We start from the raw sequence: 20,450 nt of genomic DNA, 5'->3' as shown, positions 1-20,450 counted from the left end.
ACCCCTGAGGAACAGATCCTCAAATGACCTTAAGAGTAAAAATAAATTGGTTTATCTGGGCCAACTGTATGGCCTTAAACATTCAAAAGGAAAGTATATCCAAAGATTAAAGGGGCCAATATAATTTTTTTAAGAGTCCATATGTATAGCTAAAGCCTATATAACAAGCAATAATGCCAGCGGAGATACCTTCTTTTGAGTTGTTGGCCAGGGTGGCCAAAGGGACTCCCAGACAGTAACCCAGCATAGAATTGGGAAAATGAACAGCAGACCCCAATCTTATCTAAAGGAATATTGACAACTGATTGCTGCTAGATGAGGAACAGCTGACCTTCCTAAAACAAAGACCTCTAGATAGGCTGAGTAGATTCACTGGATGGACAAATAGTGTGGAACGGCTGGGGTACCAACAACACAGCAGACAATAGTGGGAATAACAGAGTATAAGGGCTCTAGTCGGGGGAGGCTATGCGAGGGTGCCATCTGGGAAGTGAGTGTATAGATGAATAAGATGGTTTGGGATGTTCTGTGTGATATACACAAAAAAAAAATCAACAAATTTTTCAAAATGAATTGTATTTGAGGAGGAAGCATAAAAACTTACATCGTGTTAATTAGTAGAGGTGATAAACATTACCATTGAAATCTACCAGATGACTTTATAGACATACACAGGTGCCAAGGATCCAATTGCAACTGATTATGACTAGTAATAATCAGATACATACAGATTAGAGACGCATGCGCCAACATCACAGTGTTATTAGCAAAAACAATAAGTCTTTCTCTAAGAAACAGTATATTTTAAAATGAAATGGAGATCTTTTTTAAAGGTTAAAAACTCATTCAATTTTATGTCTTACAGGGTTTATACTAAGTTCACTATTGTATAACTGTATTAATTCAACAGTGAACCTAAAAATTTTATAGTCACTTTTGAAAGAGATGTATCTTTGCTCTGGAAACTGTTACTGAGTATGTTAAAGCTGTAATGAAATGCTTCTTCTAAAAAATGAGAAAATATATAATAAAAAAAGTTTAGTGCTCTAAATTTATATGGAACAAAATACAAACTAAGCAGTCAGGTCTCTGTGTGATGAGCATAGTTGCTACAGCTGGAAGGAGCTGTTTTACATCCTTTATCTTGGAAAGAGGGAGAGAGAGAGAGGCTAAGAATAAGGAGTGATGTAAGACTTGTTCTATGTCTTATCCTGAGAGTTCACCCAACCCACAGGCTCTAGAAAACAGTGACAAGACTGAGCATTACCCAATGCAGCTTCGGATTCCTTCTTTTAAATGGGCACAACCCTAGTCACAGCCTGTGTAGGCCCCCTCCAGCTCTGTGCTGCTCATCCCTAGCTGCAGTGCCTGCAAGTAGGGAACCCTGGTGCTCCTCATGCTCACCATGGAAAGGTAGCATCTGAAATGAAGACAGAAACCTGTAGTATCTATAGCTTTCAGGTCAGAACTAAGCAGCAGTTAGCATGTAACTAAAGGCTCTCTAAGAAAATGTCCCCCAGAGTCAGCATGTATGTCTGAGATGCTGCTGCAGAGTCACCTGAGATGTCACAAAAGCTTTGGGTCTGCAGATTTGACAGCTCACATGAGACAGGCAAATTCCGTGAAAAACTCAGCCACCAAAACAGAGACAAAGAAAGCAGGAAACCTGGATAGCTTCATATCTGTTAAAGAAATTGAATTTGAAATAAAAAACCATTTCCAGAAAGAATTCTGAGCCCAGATGGCTTCACCGGTGAACTCTGTCAAACATTCAAGGAGGAAATAACAGCAGTCCTACACAGACACTTTTGGAAAACAGTGGAGGAGGGAGCCTTCCCAAAGTGCTTCGTGTGACCAGCAAAGCAATGATACCAAAACCTCATGAGGACCTGCAGAAATGAAAATCACAGCCCAGTACCTCTCACAAACCAAGATGCAAAAGCCCTCTAAAAAATTGGTCAGTGAAATCTAGACTAACAAGGCCTGGTTCATTTTGGGAATGCAAGGTTGGTATAACTTTTGAAAATCAATATCATTCAGTCTAGTAGCAAAATAGAGGAAGATCCATTTTATCATTACAACAGATGCAAAAAAGCATATAATAAAAATTCAGCAGATACAGCCTCTTGCTTATAATCCAGGTACCAAGGAGGCTGAGACTGGAGGATGGTGGATTTGAGCCTAGCCCAAGCTATATAACGAGATCCTATCTCAAACAAACAAAGAATCCATACCTGTTTAGTGAAGACTGTCAGCCAATTAGTATTAAATATGTGTTTTTCAATCTGATAAAACACATATATAAAAATCACAAGAGAAAAAAAATTCTAGGGAATCCGCAGATCATCACAAAATAAAATTTTGAGAGTTCTATCTATAATTGTATCAAATTCCCTCCAAAAGCCTCATAGTAGCCGGGTGTGGTGGCGCACACCTTTAATCCCAGCACTCGGGAGGCAGAGGCAGGCAAATCTCTGTGAGTTCAAGGCCAGCCTAGTCTACATAGTGAGTTCCAGGACAGCTGGGGCTACAGGGAGACCCTGTCTCAAAAAGACCAAAAAAAAAAGCCTCATAGTAAGTTTGATTAGGAATATCTAAGATATATGAATTAAAAGCTGTACAATGGGGCTGAGAGGAATTTCAAAATTTATAAATGGAGACTATGTTCATGGATCAAAAGATTCAACATTGTATCTATCTTACGCAATTTTATATACAAATTAAAGGCAACCAGTATCAAACTGATTCTGAAATTTATATGAAAATACAGAGGAGCTATAAAAAGAACAGAATTGGAGGATTATGCCGATTTTAGAGCTCAACTTAAAGCTGAAGTGTCCTCTAAGTTGGAAAAATAGATGAGTAGAAGCACAGCGTCCAAGAACAGACCACATTCTCTGTCCTTGGGCATCCAGAGCAATGATCAGATCAGTGGGAAAGGAAAGCCATTACTTATAGACAATACTAGAGTAATTGCTTATAACCGTTAAAGAAAAATGTTAAGTCATAGTTCATTGATGTTCAAGTTTTGTCCTGAAAACATGCCTGGAAAAGCAAATAGACAAACCACAAAACATTTGTTGCACACAGATCTGACACAGAACAACCAAAGTACATAGAGCCACCATAGAAATGTGAGCAAAAAGACATGTGTGTTCTTTGCAGAGGAAGGTACGAGATTGGCCAGTGAATGCATAAGAAGTCAGGAGAGGTCACACCTCCAGAAAGGATCACTGCAGCACCACCACATCCACAGTTGGTGCACGTGTGACAGGAATTCCAGTCTCCTGGAAAATGCCCAGGGACTGCCATTCCACTCTTAGGAATATATGCTATGAGCCCAGGACTGCAAGCATCATGTAGTTTTGCCCAGAATAGCCAAACACTGGAGACCTCCACATATCAGTCTGCGAGGGACCAAGACACATATGACAGAGTGAACCAATACACTAAGCAAGTCAGCAGCAAGGTCATGTTTCAAATCTGTAACATTCAACCAGACAGATGGGGAACTCCTGGGGTAAGTGTCCCTTCAGGAGACTTCTTGGGCCAGGTAGGACCGTTGGGCTGGATTGTAGTTGCTTTCTTGTGAGTGGGACATGAAACTGACCAGAATAGTCAGAGAGAAACCTTTGCAGGCATGGAAATGCCTACATCTTGTCATACTGCCAAATTTCAGCCGCCTGCCCATGTGTGAAGTCAGAACCCCTCGAACTGAACCCATAAGATGGGTATGTTTTGTATCATGTAAACCAAAGCAGTCTTCTGTTATCAGAGCAGGTAATGAGCCTGCTCTTACACAGGATGCTGTGAGACTCAACCATGGCAACAGCATGCCTTGTGATCAAAGTAGGTCTGTGATGTGTGTTTAGAGAATAGAGAAAGGGCTTGTGGCTGCCACCAGGTGGAGGGGTGGAGCAGAACACAAAAGAACAGCCTCACCTGTATGAGGTAGCCAGGCAGATCTTACCTTGAAAGTGGCCGCAGTCCTTGCCCACTAGGAGCACCAGAGAAGCCTCATGCCAACTGGGACTCAGGGCCATAGGGGACCTCTTAGAGCCAAGACAGCTCAGGAAAAGACAGAAATGGCCAAGAAAGGCCTGGGCAGTGGGTAGGCAGGTGATATAGACTGGTGGCTTCCATGAGGGAAGAGCCAGCAGTTAGGGTTGGCTACAGAGCAGCTCAGGGGAAGTAAGAGATGGCTACTGAGAGCCATACATGCCATCTCAGCACCTTCTCTGTCTACTGAGTCCCACCCACTCATAGCAGCATGGCCCATGGGACTCCACCATGGCCCCCAGGGTACCTGCAGTGTGTTCAGAATGTTCTTAACCTTGCCCAGCCTGATCTAAGAACTCATTCAGCACAGAACAACTGCCAGGCAAAGCCAACAGAGCCTAGGAGTTTATGGTAGTCCTGAAGACACACAGAAGCACTGGTGAGTCCTGGGTGACATCCATCCCCTGGCTGGAGCCTTCTCTTCTAGACAGAGTGTGGCATGGGGCTTCTGATTGATAGTAAGTGGAGTGTCTGCAGATCATGCTTGTGTGCTGGAAATGAGGCTAGGTGTCCAGCATACAGAGAAACCCTAGGATGTTTTATTTTGGGTCATTTTTCCATGTGGAAGGGAAATGTGTTTCTACTGGTGCCTTCCTCAGAGCAGGGCCTCCTGGCCTAGAGCCCTGGGTTGATAAGAGGCAGGGACTCCTAAACTGCTGCAAAAATAAGGCTTCATTAGTCAGGAGGCTGCCTGTGCCTATGGGCCCAATGACTGTTTTGAAAAATATAAACCAAGATCATTTTTAAAAGCTGTTTCCATGTTAGCCTGTGCCACCCACAAGACACTCCAGGAGATGATGCTCGGGCCATGGGAAGTGTGGGCTCGTGGGCGGCGCTGAACAGTTAGGAAACAGGGTGGAGATGCAGTTAGCAGGGAAGAGCAGGCACTTGCTAAGGAACTGAGACAAAAACAGGCTTTGAAGTCACCGGGCTCTTTTCTCAGAGTTGGAGCCACTGGTAAAATGGCATCGAATATAATGAAATAAATGCTGGAACGCAGAGTGTGCCTGTGAAGACAGAATAAAGCGGATGTCCTGCGCATTCTAACTCCAAAATGAGAGCAATCATTCTAATTGGCTTTATTGCATTAGCGTGGGCAGAGATGGAGAAAGGGGGCTTTCTTCCCACCTCCCCATCAGCCCCCAGGACACTCAGAAGGAGTGACCTCTGACTCTGCTCAGAGTTGTTGCAGGCATCTTTGGATCCCATGTCTGCTGTGTCATGACCTTTGACTGCCCCCCCCCATTGCAGGCCTCTTGTATGGCCATTCCAGGCTGGCCCCTGGCAGCCTCTTTGGGTTCTCAGTCAACAGCCATTTGTCTCACACAGCCCATAATCCTTGGGGATAGAAAAAGGCATCTTACCCCAACACAGCCAAGGACTTTTCTCTCATCCACTCTTGGCAGCCCATCAAAGGCCATCACACATAGGTGTCCTGGTCATTTTCAAAGGGTCTCTAGGATTTAGGAGTGGTGCAAAAGCCCCACAGCTCGGCATTTCTTTTTCCAAGTACTTCCCTTCAGCAGGTTGCATCCTCTGTGCACACGTGTGCATGCCATGTGGATGCAGGTGGCAGGATGCTATTGAATCATATCAGACCTGTTGTGAAAGTCATAGGAAAACTAGTGAATCTGCTGGGATTACTTGCTGGGAGAGGCCAGGAGCTTCTAAAAAGAAAAATAAGTTTTACAGAGTAGCAGACTGCTCTGAATATTTATGCGGAGTCTATACTTTAAAGGTAACTTTAAAGCTATGGTAGAAACATATGTGTACTGCCCAGTTAACCTACTAGATAAGAGTTGGTTTGGGGTACATGGTAGTGGTGTTTTAGTGAAACTGTATGTGTAAATCCAGGGGTGTCCAGGGTTCAGTGTAGCCTTTGGCTGTGACCTGTCTGAATTGCCATATAAGGGTTGGAATGGGCTCTAGTCATGTGAACAGGAGCTGATATTTTGAAGTAGGTCTTTACTGAAGGCTCTCAGATGTAAAACCCCAGGCTCTGCCTGGCCCTGTGCTGCCCTGAGCTTTGCAAGGCTGAAGCTTACAGCACACCTATCTCTGCCATCAAGGGACTGGTATGCTGGGCCCATCTGTTACACACACACACACACACACCCATAGCCTGGTAGCATGTGACTGTTTTCTTGGAGGATGCATTTTCTAGGTTCTTGAGGGGACAGATGGACCCGCTCTGAAATTCATTTGAGTTCTTTTCTAGCCTAGCAGAGTCCCAGGTGATCATCATGCCCCAGGACCCTCTGATTCTAGATCATCCCAATGGCCAGTCAAGACTGAGCAGGTGCTTGTGTTTGCAATCCATAGTGTGGAGCCCTTGTGCACCTAGGCCACCTTTATCAGAATGCCCCACTTACCACACTTTGAATCCTGTAAAGCATTTCACACACAGAGCTTGTCCTTTGCGGCAATGCCTATGTCTTCTCAGAAGTGCTTCATATATTGACACAGCTGAGCTGAGAGAAGTCTGCAGGTGTGCAACCTGGAGCTTATTCGGTGCTCCTGTAGTCATTAGTGCTGCTGGCCCATTAGGAAAGGCATGTGCCACTCCACAGGATGGGGAGGACACCAGGCTGGGCCCTCCATGTCTGGAGACTAATGGATCTTGAGAAGCTGTCACAGGTGTGCTGACATCACCTGGGACACTAAGCCTGGAATTGGGTGGGTAGCAGCAATCACTCTAGCCCTGACATGATAATTAACCCCTAGTGCAGCTTCTTTCCTGCCAGAGCTCACAGGCAACCTATCAGGAGATAAGCTCTGGCAGGAAAGAAGTGGCCTCACCTGATACCCAGGAGCTCCATAACTACCAGCCTACAGGATGCCAACACAGCCCCAGACCCCCATGAAGCTCTTGAGGAGTTGCAGAGGGGCCTTAGCCTTTGTCAGGCCACAGGCCTCTCATGCCAAGCTAGAGGAATGAACATCCAAAGCAGATTTGTGTCATGGCTTTTCTGGTCTGTGCCTGAGACTGGTGTCTCCATTGCCAAGTGGGAGTTTTTAAGCAGAGATACCAGAGGCTCTGAACAACCTCACTGTGAGGTCAAGGTGTCTTCTGTCAGTCTGGAACTTTCCAGTATCTTGATGCTCTCCTTCCCAAACTGAGAGCAAGAGGGAGTTGTAGGAGACTGAAGGTCACTGGGCTCCCTTTGGGTCTGGTATGCTAAGGCCCGTCTGTGCCTTTTTTTTTTTTCCCCCTAAATTAATTTTGGACTGAAAAAGGCTCAAAGAAGGCTTTGTTCCTCTGACACTCTGGAAAAAAGACCCGTGGGAAGTCTGACATCTGCAGCAGGAGTGAGTGGATGGGAGGAGCTCAAACGCCCTCCGCTCCTGAAGAATGCCTCAGGTTTCTGTCTCATCTCAGCTTCAGATTTGAGTGACATTTTAATTATTTTGGGTCTCCTTCTCCTTCTCCTTCTCCTTCTCCTCCTCCTCCTCCTCCACCTCCTCCTTCTTCTTCTTCTTCTTCTTTTCCTGGTGTGAGTCTCCAACGAGTCCCTCTCAAATTCTGAGAGATGCAGAACGCTGTGTCACTCATGGGTGTCAAGGTTAGCACTGAGAGTGGGACTCGGGTCCCTACTTGGCAGGTGCATTTTGTCAGCAGCCAGTGGTTCCACTGTGTGGACACAGGACAGGGTCTTTGAAAGCTAAGAGTACTCAGGCACTGGGCAGCCAGACCTATACAACAGCACCATGTTCATGTGACCTTGAATGTGCAGGGCAGGAATTGCACTGGACTCTGTTCCCAAGACTTTAACCATCTGAGTGTTTTTGTTTCCCAAGAGGTGACTTGGTTGTCAGAGTAACTCAACCAGCCAGTCTTTAAATAGAGCACTCCTGAGACACTGAGCACAGCTCAACTCCTTGCAGTGCACACGGCTCCCCTGTGGCATCAGGATTGCTGGGAGCCCTGTGGGACCTGTGTCACCCTAGAGACATCGCTGCTAGGCAGGGAGTGCTTCCTCTAAAACCAGCCTTCACAGGCAGATATTCATTAGGTGGTATTATGTATAGCCCTGGTATGAGAGCTTGCATGTTCCTACAGGTGCAAGGCTGGCTTTATGTATGTGATCACTTGATGGTCCCTTGGGTGTCAGTGGCTGCATTTGAACACCAGCCTTCAAGGAGTCCAGGCCTGCATCTCTATATGGCCATAGCACTTTGTGGTTCACATACCAGATCTACCACTCAGCCAATCTCCTGGGCTTCCTTCTGTTGGCATGTCTGCAACTGGGCATGTCCTACCTCCCAGTCCCACCCTGCCTAGGTCAACTTGCTTGGATAGCTGCAGAAGACATTGTTGACCACACAACAGCCAGAGAACCTGGCAGGCAACTTGTGTGCCACCAGGCCCTGTTTAAACGCTTAGCTGCCCAAGTCCTCTCATGTATGAAGGTCATTTGTGTTACCTAGAGCCATCTCCTAACAGGGTATCAGCATAGCTGGAAAGGTGCTGTCCTGGCATGATTTCATTGTGTCACCTACTGACTTTGTTGGGCCCAGTGTCCAAGAGACCTGAGCTAACCCAGTCAGCCAGTAGATGGTAGTCTCAGCTTTGCCAAGGGGTCTGGTAGCTCTTTTTTATGACCTCCCCATGGATCATAAGCTTTCTGACATTGCTGTGCCATAATAAATACCACCTGCTGTTTCTAGTCAACCTTGCTCTCTCCCCTGATGGCCTGGTTTTGGTTCTAGGGAACTCCTGGCTCTCCCTGTTGGCCTCTCACTGCTCTAGAAACTCCAGTCCTTGCCACACCTCCACCCACTACTCCAGTATCTGCAGGCTACTTTCCATCCATTCTGTGGCAGCTCCTGGCCTCTGTGGGGCTACCCCTTAGTCTGTTTCTGTTACCCCATCTACCCCATATTTGTGTGTCCCTAAATTCATGTGTTCAAATCCTGATCCTTCTGTGGAGGACACCATTGTGAATGCAGTGAATACCCTGATAAAAGGATCCCCAGAGAAGGATCCCCAGAGAAGCCCTTCACCATCTTTCTACCATGTGAGGGCATCACAGGAGGCCAGTTGTCTGCAGCCCAGAAGTGGACCCTTGACAGAACCAACCATGCCAGCCCTTTGACCTTAGTTTTCCAGTCTCCAGACTAAGACATAAATTTCTGTTGTTTATAAATCACTCATCTATGGTGCTTTGTCATAGCAATTTGAGACCTTTTCTTGGCCTTTCTTCTCTATATCTCTGAGGCGGCTGCCCTCTATTTCTGCTGCAATAGGATATGGCCTCTTCTGTGGACCTCATGGGCACTCAGTCCAGGTCTGCAACCTTATGGTGAATGGACTAGTGTGAGTAGATAGATGTTAGAAAGATGATTGGGTGATGGATTGATAGTATGTAGATGCATGCTTGATGGATAAATGATTGAATGACTGGTCAATGGATCAATGATGAGTGGATGAGTGATGTGTGGATGGGTGGGTGAGTGAATGGATGATGGGTGGGTGGATGGGTGGGTAAGTGAATGGATGATGGGTGGGTGGATGATGGGTAAGTGAATGATGGGTGGAAAGATGGATAAAGGAATGGATAATAGGTGGGTGGATGATAGGTTGAATGGCAGATGAGCAAATGGATGATAATAGATGGTGGGTGGGTGGATGAAAGTAGATGGATGGTGGTTAGATGAATGGATGATGGATGAATGGTATATGCATGGATGATGATGGTGGATGGAGCCAAGGGGACTTTCCAGGGACCTTTGTAGCTGCAGGAACTGCTGTCTTAGAAGGCTGGACTAGTTTCTCTGAAACTGATTCTCATCTTCCAGCTCAGCTAGTATAGAAGTGATAGAAAGTAGTGTTGAATCTCTGTATCTTAAGCTAAGATTTTAGTTCTGGCAGAGGATAGTTGTTTCTGACTTAGGAGCAAATCACCTGACCTTTCTCCAAGAGAAGGTAGACAGGCATAAATGCTGCCTGTGGACAGAATGTGAAAGTGGCTAAGGCAGCAGCAGAGGCTGGCTGCTGGGTGCCACTCCACGCTCCACAGCTGCTCTGCCTGTCTCATCTGACCCACAAGAGTAGTTCCTCATTGATCTGGAAACTTCTCACTCCAGTGCCTACTGCCCTTAGCACCAAGCAGACAAGTCCCTGCTTGATCCCCTGGGCTCAAGGCAACAGAACCACTCATGGGAAGGCCCTGCCAGACTGAACCTGGGCTTCCCTCCAACAGTGCTCACCAGCAGGAGCATCCACATGTATATGGAGGCATATTTCCATCCCCTACTGAAGTTTTTGACCCTTTCGAGGTACAGCTGGCAAATCTTTCCTTGACAGTGTCTTGGATGTCTACAGTGTACAGTCTGCCTGTGTAGATTCAGTTCTTTAAAGACACAACTGTGTGTCTGTTGTGATGGCTTTGTTTTGTTTGTATGTGGTATATGTACATGTGCATTGAGGGTATGCATGCACATGTGTGTCTGTCAGTATCTCTGTGTGTTTGTATTCCAGTGGTTGACCTCAGGTGTCATATGTGCATTCTCCACCTTACTTTTTTTGAGACAGTGTCTCGTCCTATACCTGGAACTCACCTATTGGTTAGACTGGCTGGCTAATGAGCCTCTAGGATCCTCCTGTCTTCCAGAGTTAGGATTAAAGATACGCCAGGCATGGTAAGCGCACGCCTTTAATCGCAGTACTTGAGGGGCAGAGGCAGGTGGATCTTTGTGAGTTCGAGGCCAGCCTGGTCTACATAGTGAGTTCCCGGACAGCTGGGGCTACAAAGGAGACCCTATCTCAAAAAGACAGAGACAGAGACAGAGAGAGACAGAGACAGAGAGAGAGAGAGAGAGAGAGAGAGAGAGAGAGAGAGATACACACCACTACACATCGATTTTTGTGTGTGTATAGGGGATACAAAATCACATCCATAGGTGTAATGTAATGCTCTGAGTCTGGAGGCCCAGAACCCACATAAGGCTAGGCATGGTAGCACACAGCAGTCCCAGCACTACTACAGCAAGATGGGAGGTGGAAACATGTGGACCCTTGGAAGCTGGCTGGTCAGGTGAGTTCCCGGACAGCTGGGGCTACAAAGGAGACCCTATCTAAAAAAGACAGAGACAGAGACAGAGAGAGACAGAGACAAAGAGAGAGAGAGAGAGAGAGAGAGAGAGAGAGAGAGAGAGAGATACGTACCACTACACCTAGATTTTTGTGTGGATATTGGGGATCCAAATTCAGATCCTTAGGTTTGCACTTCAGCACTTTACCCACTAAGCCATCTTCTCAGCCCATTTGGATTTTTTTATTATGCACCTATGTATTATGTGTATGTGTGTGTGCATGTTCTTGTGTGTATCTAGGTGCGTATGTATGTGAGGATATAGGTGCATGTGTTTGCACTTGCATGTAGAGGCCATAGGACAATCTTTGGTATCATCCTCAGGAATGCCATCCACCTCTTTTGAGACAGGGTCTCTGGAGCTCACTATGTAGTCTATCTAGACTGGCTAGCCAGTCACCCCAGGGATCTGCCTGTTTCCATCTTTCCTGCACTGGGATTACAAGTGTGCATCACAGTTGCCTGGCTTTTTATGTGGGTTCTGGGTATTAAAGTTAGGTTTTCACACTTGTGTAGCAAGCATTTTGCTGACTGAGCTATCTCCCTACCCTCTTAAAAAGTTAAAAATTACCTTAAAAATTAGTTTTCAAGAAATTTCAGAATAATACAAGAGTGTAGCTTGCCCAACATGGACAAGGCCCTGGGTTCTACCTCTAATACAACTCCCAAAAAAGTACAGAGGTACTGACTATGTAGAAGATAATTGTCCCTGCTGTAATGTAAGCATGTTAATTAACCCTTAGTCATCAGATGAGGCCTGGGTATGTGTTATAAAGTTGTCTGGGTTTTCCTGAAGAAATAGGACTTTCCCTTAGTTCCCTGAAACACAACAACCTAGCCTTTGGTGATAAGTCACTTCTCATCCTCAGAAGTGGATCCTGTTTAGGGTCTTTGCAGTGTAACTTCCAGCCCATGACTGATGCGCTCCTCTGTCTTGCCTCTACAGGGCCTGATCAAGATTCGTGGGGACAAGTGTTGGCTCGACCTCACCTGCATGGACTTCCACTATGAGGTGAGCACAGAACTGGCCACATCTTGAAGCTGTGCATCACCCTCTGTGCACTCAGATGTCCCTTTGTCACTCCTTTCTCTAGGGGTGGGCAAAGGTTACCAGGAGGCTTACAGTGTTACCCCACTGCTGGGGTGGGTGAAATGGATATCACCAGTTCCTCTAGGCACCTGGTTCTTGCTGTCCTGCCAAGTCCTCTAGACCAGGCTAGGCTCCATCCTCCTGCAGCTGAGGCTGCAGCTCTGGCTGTATCTCCCCTGAAAGTGCCTGATGAGGCTATTCCACACCTCCTGCTGTGCATGGGCTCCCAAAGGCTGTGTCCCAGGCCTCAGGCAAGGTCTCAACATAGACCTTTGGCCCAGATCTCCATCCCTTAGGACAAGCCTGCCCCTGCCAGATGCTTATGTGCTGTGTTAGGTGTAGGGGAGGGACAGCTCACCCTTCAAATTAATAAAGGGTCATGTGACTTGTGGTGCTGTTCATCTGTCCAGCATCCTGGGCCAGGAGAGCTGGAAACCTTAGCCGATGTCTCACATTCTTCCCTAGTCTCCTCCTCCATTGAAACTGCAAATGCCAGTCTCTGCCTTTGTCACTTTTTAGTACTGAGTCTAGACACTTAAGTCCTCTGACCACTGAGGACACCGCTCCATGCAGCTGTGCCCCTCTCTCATGTGCTCTGTGGCCTCATTGCTGTAAGCTGCCAGGACACACTGTCTGGGGTTAACTGGGATGTCTCAACTTATTTTTTAAGGTCTTGAGAGCTCACCTACCATCAGCCTCATGTATCCCTTAGAAATCCTGCCCCTGCCTGGCTAGGGACCCCACAATCTCCTCTAGCTAGTGTTGGATCTTCCAGCTGCTGTAAGTGCCTGAAAAGAAGCAAGTTAGACCTTAACTCTGACCAGCAGTGAGCGGTTTACACACATAGGCCACAGCACTGAAGATGAGACCAGAGCCTGGTCAGTAACGCCTGGACTGTCCATGTTCCTTAGGTAGCAGCATCTCACCAAGATGGTCCCATACCCTAGTACAGTGGATGGCAGTGGGTACAGGTCATCTGCAGATTAGTGCTAGCAAGTTTAGGAACTGTCTGGATGCAGTTTTCACAGGGAGCCAATGCTCCAGTGTCTTTCTGACACAAAAATCACATAGGATCTGCTTTGCCAAACAACCACATGTTGGAGCTTGTGATTTTCATCCACATATCTTGCATCATGCATCCCACCTTAAACCTGGGCCCACTCAAGAGCCCCGAAGCATCTCAGGATCTCTACCTGCTTCCTCAGTGGCCTAGTACACATAGGGGGAAGGAGCTCCTGTCGGGTTTGGGTCATATCACATCCATAAAGGCCTGTGGCCACTGCTACATTCTGTCCAGGAAGACCCAGCTAGGAAGGTGGGCCATGAAATTTCCCGAGCCTAACGGCTGCTTTGAACCATAATAGGCCAGAGAGGAAGGCAGTCCCTTTCTCCTGAGGGTCAGGCTGACACTGTTCTGGGGTCTGGTCTTCACTGACAAGAGGGCAGTAGACAGTAGACACCAAGTGTGGCACTGGCTAGCTCAGATATGGGGAAAGTTGCCTAAAATCCAAGTCTTGGATGAGGCCTGCCAGAAACTGAGGCAGGCACAGAGTCAGGATTGGCCTGACATAGTGTACTTGAGGACAGACAGAGGCCCCAGCATCAAGGAAGGGGCTGCTGGCACTTCAGGTCAGAGCTGGGCATAACTAGGCCTGGGACAGAGTCAGGCCTGACTGACCCCAGCTGGTGTGTGAGCAGGTGATAGGGTGAAAGACCTCAGGAAACGATGGATGCAAACTCTCCCCAGTTGACTAACATGGCAGACTTCACCTTTTCCTGGGGTTGCATTTCCTCAGTCTCCATGGTTGGCATTTGACTGGACAGGAGACCAACTTTTTGGTAGAATGTGTGTTTTTGTTCTGACTGGCCACGTGGGTCTCTGCACCTATGATTTCAGTGACAGAGCTCACAGGCAGCAGTGCAGACTCAGGAGGGAAGGCCTCATTGGCTTTGAGCAAAACACATTGAAGGCAGGTTCTCCATCTCAGCCCTGCAAGGACATGGGACCAGACAAGTGGCAGGGCCAAGCCAGACTTATGAAATCAACATCCATGGATGGGTGGGCCAAGCTGTGGCCCTTGAGCTCTGGGAATAATCTCATAACCTTGTAGTACCTGAAACACAGCCCCATGTCAGACACCTGTCTCAGGTGACCCATAGCCTTTGTCCAGTTTGCCAACAAGCCAAGTTTCCCACAGCCAAGTCCAGTCAGATGACTTGTAGATCAGCTCACAGAACTCAGGACAGTCTATTGTGATTCTCTTTATTGTGAAGTGTACATTTGGGAAAAGTCAAAGGGAAGACTTGGGGGCACCTTACTGCCCCTTGAGTCACCAAGCCTAAAGCTTAAGCTTCCTATTCTAGCTTGTGGCCATTCATTGTGTGGGCATGGCTATAGAACTCACCAGCATTGGTGATCATGTCCAGCTCCAGCACCCTGGGCCCTGATGCTCACTGCAGTGCTGTTCTCAAGATGACTCACATGTGTGCACATGAGGTGCCTTTATTATGTCCACTGATCACTGTGTGCAGGCCCAGTGCTGACCCAGCTCCATGTTGATGGCATGTACCCACATGAGCCAGCCTCCCCCAACACATCTCTTGCTGGAACACTGCATGCTAGAAACGCCACCAGGAAGCTGAGGATCCCCAGCCCCCATCATCATGGTCAGCCAGCTGTGCACAGTGTCCACAGAGAATGCTGTGCAATGTTGTGGCCTGTGACACTGAATGAAGGAGGAAACATAAATATAGGTCACCCACAGCAGGTGTGTGCCACACTCAGGTGTCTGAAAGGCATCATGTCAATTAGAGCAACAGGGAGCACAAAGCATAGCAAACCCATGTTTCCACATTCACCCTTGACCAACATGAATGGATTCAGACTCAGCAGCAGCAGAATACTTTCATTTCTCACATTCAGACCTTGATATTTCCTATTGTTGAGCATGTCACTTGTGTAAAAAGCTTCATCCTACAGCTTCCCAGCTAAATCTTAGCAAGGATAGTCATCTTTTGACTCAGCTATTAGAAGGTGTTCTGTAGCCTAACGAGCCATAGCCACCACAGTGGACAGTACCTGCATGTCACACACACCCCTTCTCCCTCTCCCCCCCTCCTCCTCCTCTTCCCTCTCTCCTCCCCTTTTTTCTCTCTCCCTTTGTCTCTGCATCTCTATCTTTCCCTCTCTTTCTTCTTCTCTCTGTCTCTGTCTCTCTCTCCCCCTCCTTCCCCCCTACCTTTCTATGTCTCCCTCTCTCTGTGTCTGTCTCTCTCTTTCTCTCTTCCCCTGCCTTGCTCGGGGCAGCATGAACGAGGTAATAGAATTTTGCACTGTTGCTTTGCCGAGCTGACCTTTAATCCAGGGAAATAAATCACTTTCAGCTCCTATTATTGGTGAAGCCCTGCAGCCTCAGCATGCATAAAAGAAGCCTTTGTGTAGTGTTACTTGTTTTTAAGTTAGAGTTTCAAGCTCATGGTGGGAGCAGTTGATGTCACCTCCACTATGGTCAGCTTGGAGCTCTTCTCAGCACAGCATGGGTGCCATCATTGTGCCTGGGAGCTGGCTGGCTTGGCATGGGTGCATCTGTGCACATCCTTGAAAATCTACATATGTGTTTGGGGGCATGTGCATATTTGTGCACACATGTATACCTGTGTGTATGCACATGTGCATTGGGACTAGTGCACCCACTGCATGTTTCCTCCTGCTGTGTGCTTCTCCGGGTGGTGACAGCCTGCTGCATGAGTCTAAGAACTGGGGTTCCAGGCTTTTTTCCCTGCTCCCTTATTTCTCTATCCAGGAGCAAGGCCTGTGCCCATAGGCAGCTTTGCTTAGCATTGCTACAAGTTTCTCTACTCTTTCTCGAGATAGGGAGGCTTCATTTCCTATATAGGCTCCTTGTCTCTAAGGTGGAGATGATGGCCCCAGGTTGCAGCAAAGACAACACTGACTCTTAAGGGTGCCATGCCCTTGGTTGTGGGCATGGGCTTCCATGTGTCTCAGATGCTGTCTTTCTCCCTCCCTCCTTTGTGAGTCAGGGCAGCCCAACCTGGAGGTGCCATCTGCCATTCCCTCAGCAAGAGCTAAGAGGAGAATGCTGTGTGAAGGAGGGATAGTGAGCATGTTACCTCTCACACAAAACACTTTCTGTCCACACACCTACCTGCACAGCCCTTGCATCCAGAAAGCCTGCTAGTCAGATGTAACTGAGGAGTGGGCAGGGCCCCAATCAGATGAGGCTGGGGTGTGTAATCTGGACAGCTAGGCTGAGGCTATCTCTTCCTCTAAGTTGAATCTGATTTCTCTTAGCCTACATGGTGGATGTGCTTGTGTGTTTCTGTTAGCTGCTTCTTCCCTGCAGGGCCCAGCATCATTTTGTCATCTCTCCTGGTCTTCCAGTATGGAACAGGTGCTCTCAGAAACTTTGGGAAGTCAGTTACAAACATGATTTCCATGGACTGGAGAGCTGGTGCAGCCATTAAAGGCTCAAGATCACAACAAAAAGACAAATATGATTTCCAGGACCTGGATCCCATTGGCAGCCCATACCCTGCAAAGATCTGTAGGTAGATGAAGCCCCAGGGTCCTTCTATTCTTTCAAACAAACTACTATTTCTAAAAGTTCAAGAAGAGACATTATGAAATTTTTGTACTATGGAATATAAATGCCTGAATTACAGAAATGGCCCAAAGGGTAAAGGCATTTGCCACCAAGCCTTATGACTTGAGTTCAAGCCTTGGAACCCACATGGTAGAAAAGAACAGACTTCTGGGAATTGTCCTCTGATCTCTACATATAATGTGGCATATGCTCCTGTATGTGCACACATACACACGCACACAATAATTAATTAATTAAGTGCTTTGAATGACAGGAATTGGGGAGGGGCTGTCATCAGAAAACACAGGTCATACATGTTTCTGGGGATGAGTTTAATTCTGTTGCTGGAGATTTGGGGAGATTTCATCCCATCTCTCCTCCTGTCACCTTGCAGGGCATGGATAGCAGCCGAAGGCTGAAGGTTCGGTAAAAATACGTGTCCCAGTTACCAAGGCCCACAGGAGAGCCGACTGGGCTCCTATCCACAGAGCTCAATCTCCTGGCCACAGGCCTAAGCCCCCATGAGCTCAACTGGCTCTGACTGTCTGTAGAGCACGTCAGCTAGACAGAGGGGCTTCTCCTCTGCTGGGGGGTTGGAGCGCTCAGTCTTCAGCTCATCTACTCAGCAGGTCTTCTTGGCACCAGTTTGTCCCCATTAGTCCATCAGAATCCTTCCTCTGCCAAATTGCAAGGGACAATGTCCATGATTGAGTGGAGCAGGACAGACCATTTACTTCTTGGGCCAGGCTACATGCTACAGACCCACAGGGAGCCATCCTCGGCAGTGCTGGGTGTCCCCTACACTTGATCCATGTCACCTGACATTCCTGATGCAAGAACCCCTGCATCCCCTGCAGTTGTTCCTAGAGCTGCCGTGTGTGAGGGGAACTGGAAGCAAATAGCACGAGTCCCCATCAGACTGTCCTGGCACAGCCTCAGACACAAGCAGGGGCATCTGCCACTCCGCTTACCAGCTACCAATACTGCTTCTTTGCATCCTCACCCAGGGCCCAGGAAGGCCCTGTACTCGGGATGGAGGGATAAAACCAGCACCTGCTAGCCTGGCTGGCTCCCAGGGCTCAACAGGTTACTGTAGGGGCTTCAAGCTGCTAACTTTTCCCAAGGGACAAAACCTTGCAGGCCAAACTCTTGGTTTGTGCACATCCCACTCTATGTGCCAGGCTCCTTCCTGGGTACCAAGGATTCCCAACACAGCATGTGCTGGATAGCTTTAGTGTCAACTTGACACACCTAGGTTGAGGGAGCCTCAGTTGGGGAATTTCCTCTATTGGACTGGCCTCTCAGCTGGGGAATTTCCTCTTTTGGACTGGCCTGTGGCCATGTCTGAAGGGCATCTTCTTGATGAGTGATGTGGGATGGCCCAGCCCACTGTGGGTGGTGCCACCCCTGGGCAGGTGGGCCTATAAGAAATAAGAAAGCAGGCTGTGCAGGGGCCAGGAGAGCAATCCAGCAAGCAGCATTCCTCCATGGCCTGTGCTCCAGCTCCTGCTTCCAGGTTTCTGCTCTGAGTTCCTACCTTGGGCTCCCTGATGAACTATGACCTGGGAGATGTAAGCTGAATAAACCCTTTCCTCCCCAATGAAGAAACAAACTAGGACACTGCAGGAACTTATACTTAAATGCATGACCTGACCCTTCAGGGTCTCATGACCCATTACAGCCTAGTATCCCTCATGCATCCCTTGAGGGTCATAGAGACACATGTGTGCAAGGCCCATGAAGCCCAGCACTATCTTTCCCCTTCCTTCATCCGGAACCTACCCCATTTGGGCCTCTAGCCAGCAGATCCTGCTTATAATTGCAACTGGGAGACACATACTACCAGCTGTCTTGGACTGTAATTGGATGAGAGTCACTGAGCACCCTGCTATTTAGGGGCCCACTTATCTGGGAATAATTTGTACCAAGGTTGACATTATCCATAAGCTGTGAATGTTAACGTTATGGAAGCTGTGACTAAATTGAGTCCAGTGGCTTGGGAACTGTGGCTTATGTGCTTGTCCACTGGAAGTTTCACTGATTTATAGAAAGAGATGTTTTATGTGTGTTCTGGGCCTGAGAGTGTCAGGACTCCAGGCACAGACTGGCCAGGGTCCAGCCTCAGGGTGGTTTCAGGAACCAGCTACAGAGTCAGGCCTGTGCTTCACATAACCAGGAAGGACAAGCCACCAGACTAGGGCCCAGGAGTGTTGGCATGGGAGTCTCCGGGTAGCCTTCTGTGGTGATTTCCACCCATTTTATCAGAGACAAGTCATGAACAGGTATACAGTCTTGAGGCCATTGCTGTCATGGCAGAAGTGAGGACAGAAACGCCCAGGGTACCCCTCTGACTCTGTGATCCCCAACGTAGCTTTGTAACACATCACCCAAGTTGGCTGTGAGAATTAAGTGACATAACCCACACTGGAATGCAAAGCCAAGCTAGAAGTGTGTAACTGTGTTTCAAAATATGTGGGAATTTTCCAGATAGCTTTCTGTTATTGGCCTCTCATTTAATTTCTTTACTGTCAGAGAATACTTAACATGCCTCCAGTCCTTCAAAACTTGTTTTGAAAACTTCATTTTGTGCCCCAGTATTTGATCCATCTGATTGGACATTCTATTTGAGCATTAAAGAGTCTGTGCTCTTTGTGAGACAGAGGCTAGCAAGGTGGCATTAGTTGGTAGTATTTCCCAGTTCCTCTGAACACTTACTTATCCACTGGTTTTTATCAATGACTGAGAGAAAGATTGAAATCTCTGTCTAAAACTGGATTTGTTTATAACCATTTGTAGGTCTATCTGCTTTTGCTTTGTGTGTTTTGGAGCTCCATTCAAATAGTGCATAAATGTGTTGTGTGCTGGATGTCCTCCTGGGTGCTACAAATCAGCCTCTTCCTCCCTGATCTTCCTCTTGGCTCTGTCTGCTTTCTCCCAGCTGTGCCCCAGCCTCCTTGTAACAGGATTACAGTGATCTGTATCTGCAGTGATTCTCCGCCCTCACCTCAACCTACATGTTCTTTCCTCTGAAGTTGTGTCTCATGGGCAGCTTCTAGCTGGATCTTATATATTTACCCAATCTGACAGCTTACGCCATAACTGAGCGTTTAGACTGTTTGCACTGAAAACTCTGAGACAGACAGGTTTCAGTCTGACATTTACTGTTTGTTTTCTGTTCCTACCATCTGTTCTTTATTCCTTTCTTTTCATGCTTCTCTGCCTTCCTTTGGAGTCATTGACTATTTTCATGGCTCTTATTTCCTCCCTAATTTTACTAGCAGTAGCTATGTATAACTCTTTGTCCACTTGGTTATTTACTTCCCTACTTGGTTTGTGATCTATAACTTTGTATTGACATTTACTGTTTGTTTTCTGTTCCTACCATCTGTTCTTTATTCCTTTCTTTTCATGCTTCTCTGCCTTCCTTTGGAGTCATTGACTATTTTCATGGCTCTTATTTCCTCCCTAATTTTACTAGCAGTAGCTATGTATAACTCTTTGTCCACTTGGTTATTTACTTCCCTACTTGGTTTGTGATCTATAACTTTGTATAGCTCTTTGCTATTTTATTTCTATGGTCATTTTAGAATTTATACTATGCAC

General features: G+C 47.2%; 1 protein-coding gene across 4 annotated transcripts in view; it reads left to right on the top strand.

The window, feature by feature from the left end:
* The window catches only part of Lmf1 (lipase maturation factor 1), a 102,031-nt gene that overhangs the window by 56,646 nt on the left and 24,935 nt on the right, over positions 1-20,450 (top strand). For all 4 annotated transcript variants that reach the window (XR_003847502.1, XM_029557739.1, XM_008856158.3 and 1 more), the window contains one exon: positions 12,100-12,165. Coding sequence is in view for 3 of the 4 variants with exons in the window: in XM_029557739.1 (XP_029413599.1) it covers positions 12,100-12,165 (66 nt within the window). In the remaining variant the exon portion in view is untranslated. The remainder of the gene's footprint in view (positions 1-12,099; positions 12,166-20,450) is intronic.

This window comes from Nannospalax galili, unplaced genomic scaffold (assembly GCF_000622305.1).
Source record: "Nannospalax galili isolate Female #2095 unplaced genomic scaffold, S.galili_v1.0 scaffold668, whole genome shotgun sequence".
Taxonomy (NCBI): domain Eukaryota; kingdom Metazoa; phylum Chordata; class Mammalia; order Rodentia; family Spalacidae; genus Nannospalax; species Nannospalax galili.
The sequence above is the reverse complement of the archived record's forward strand: the minus strand, read 5'-3'. Positions and strand labels throughout refer to the sequence as shown.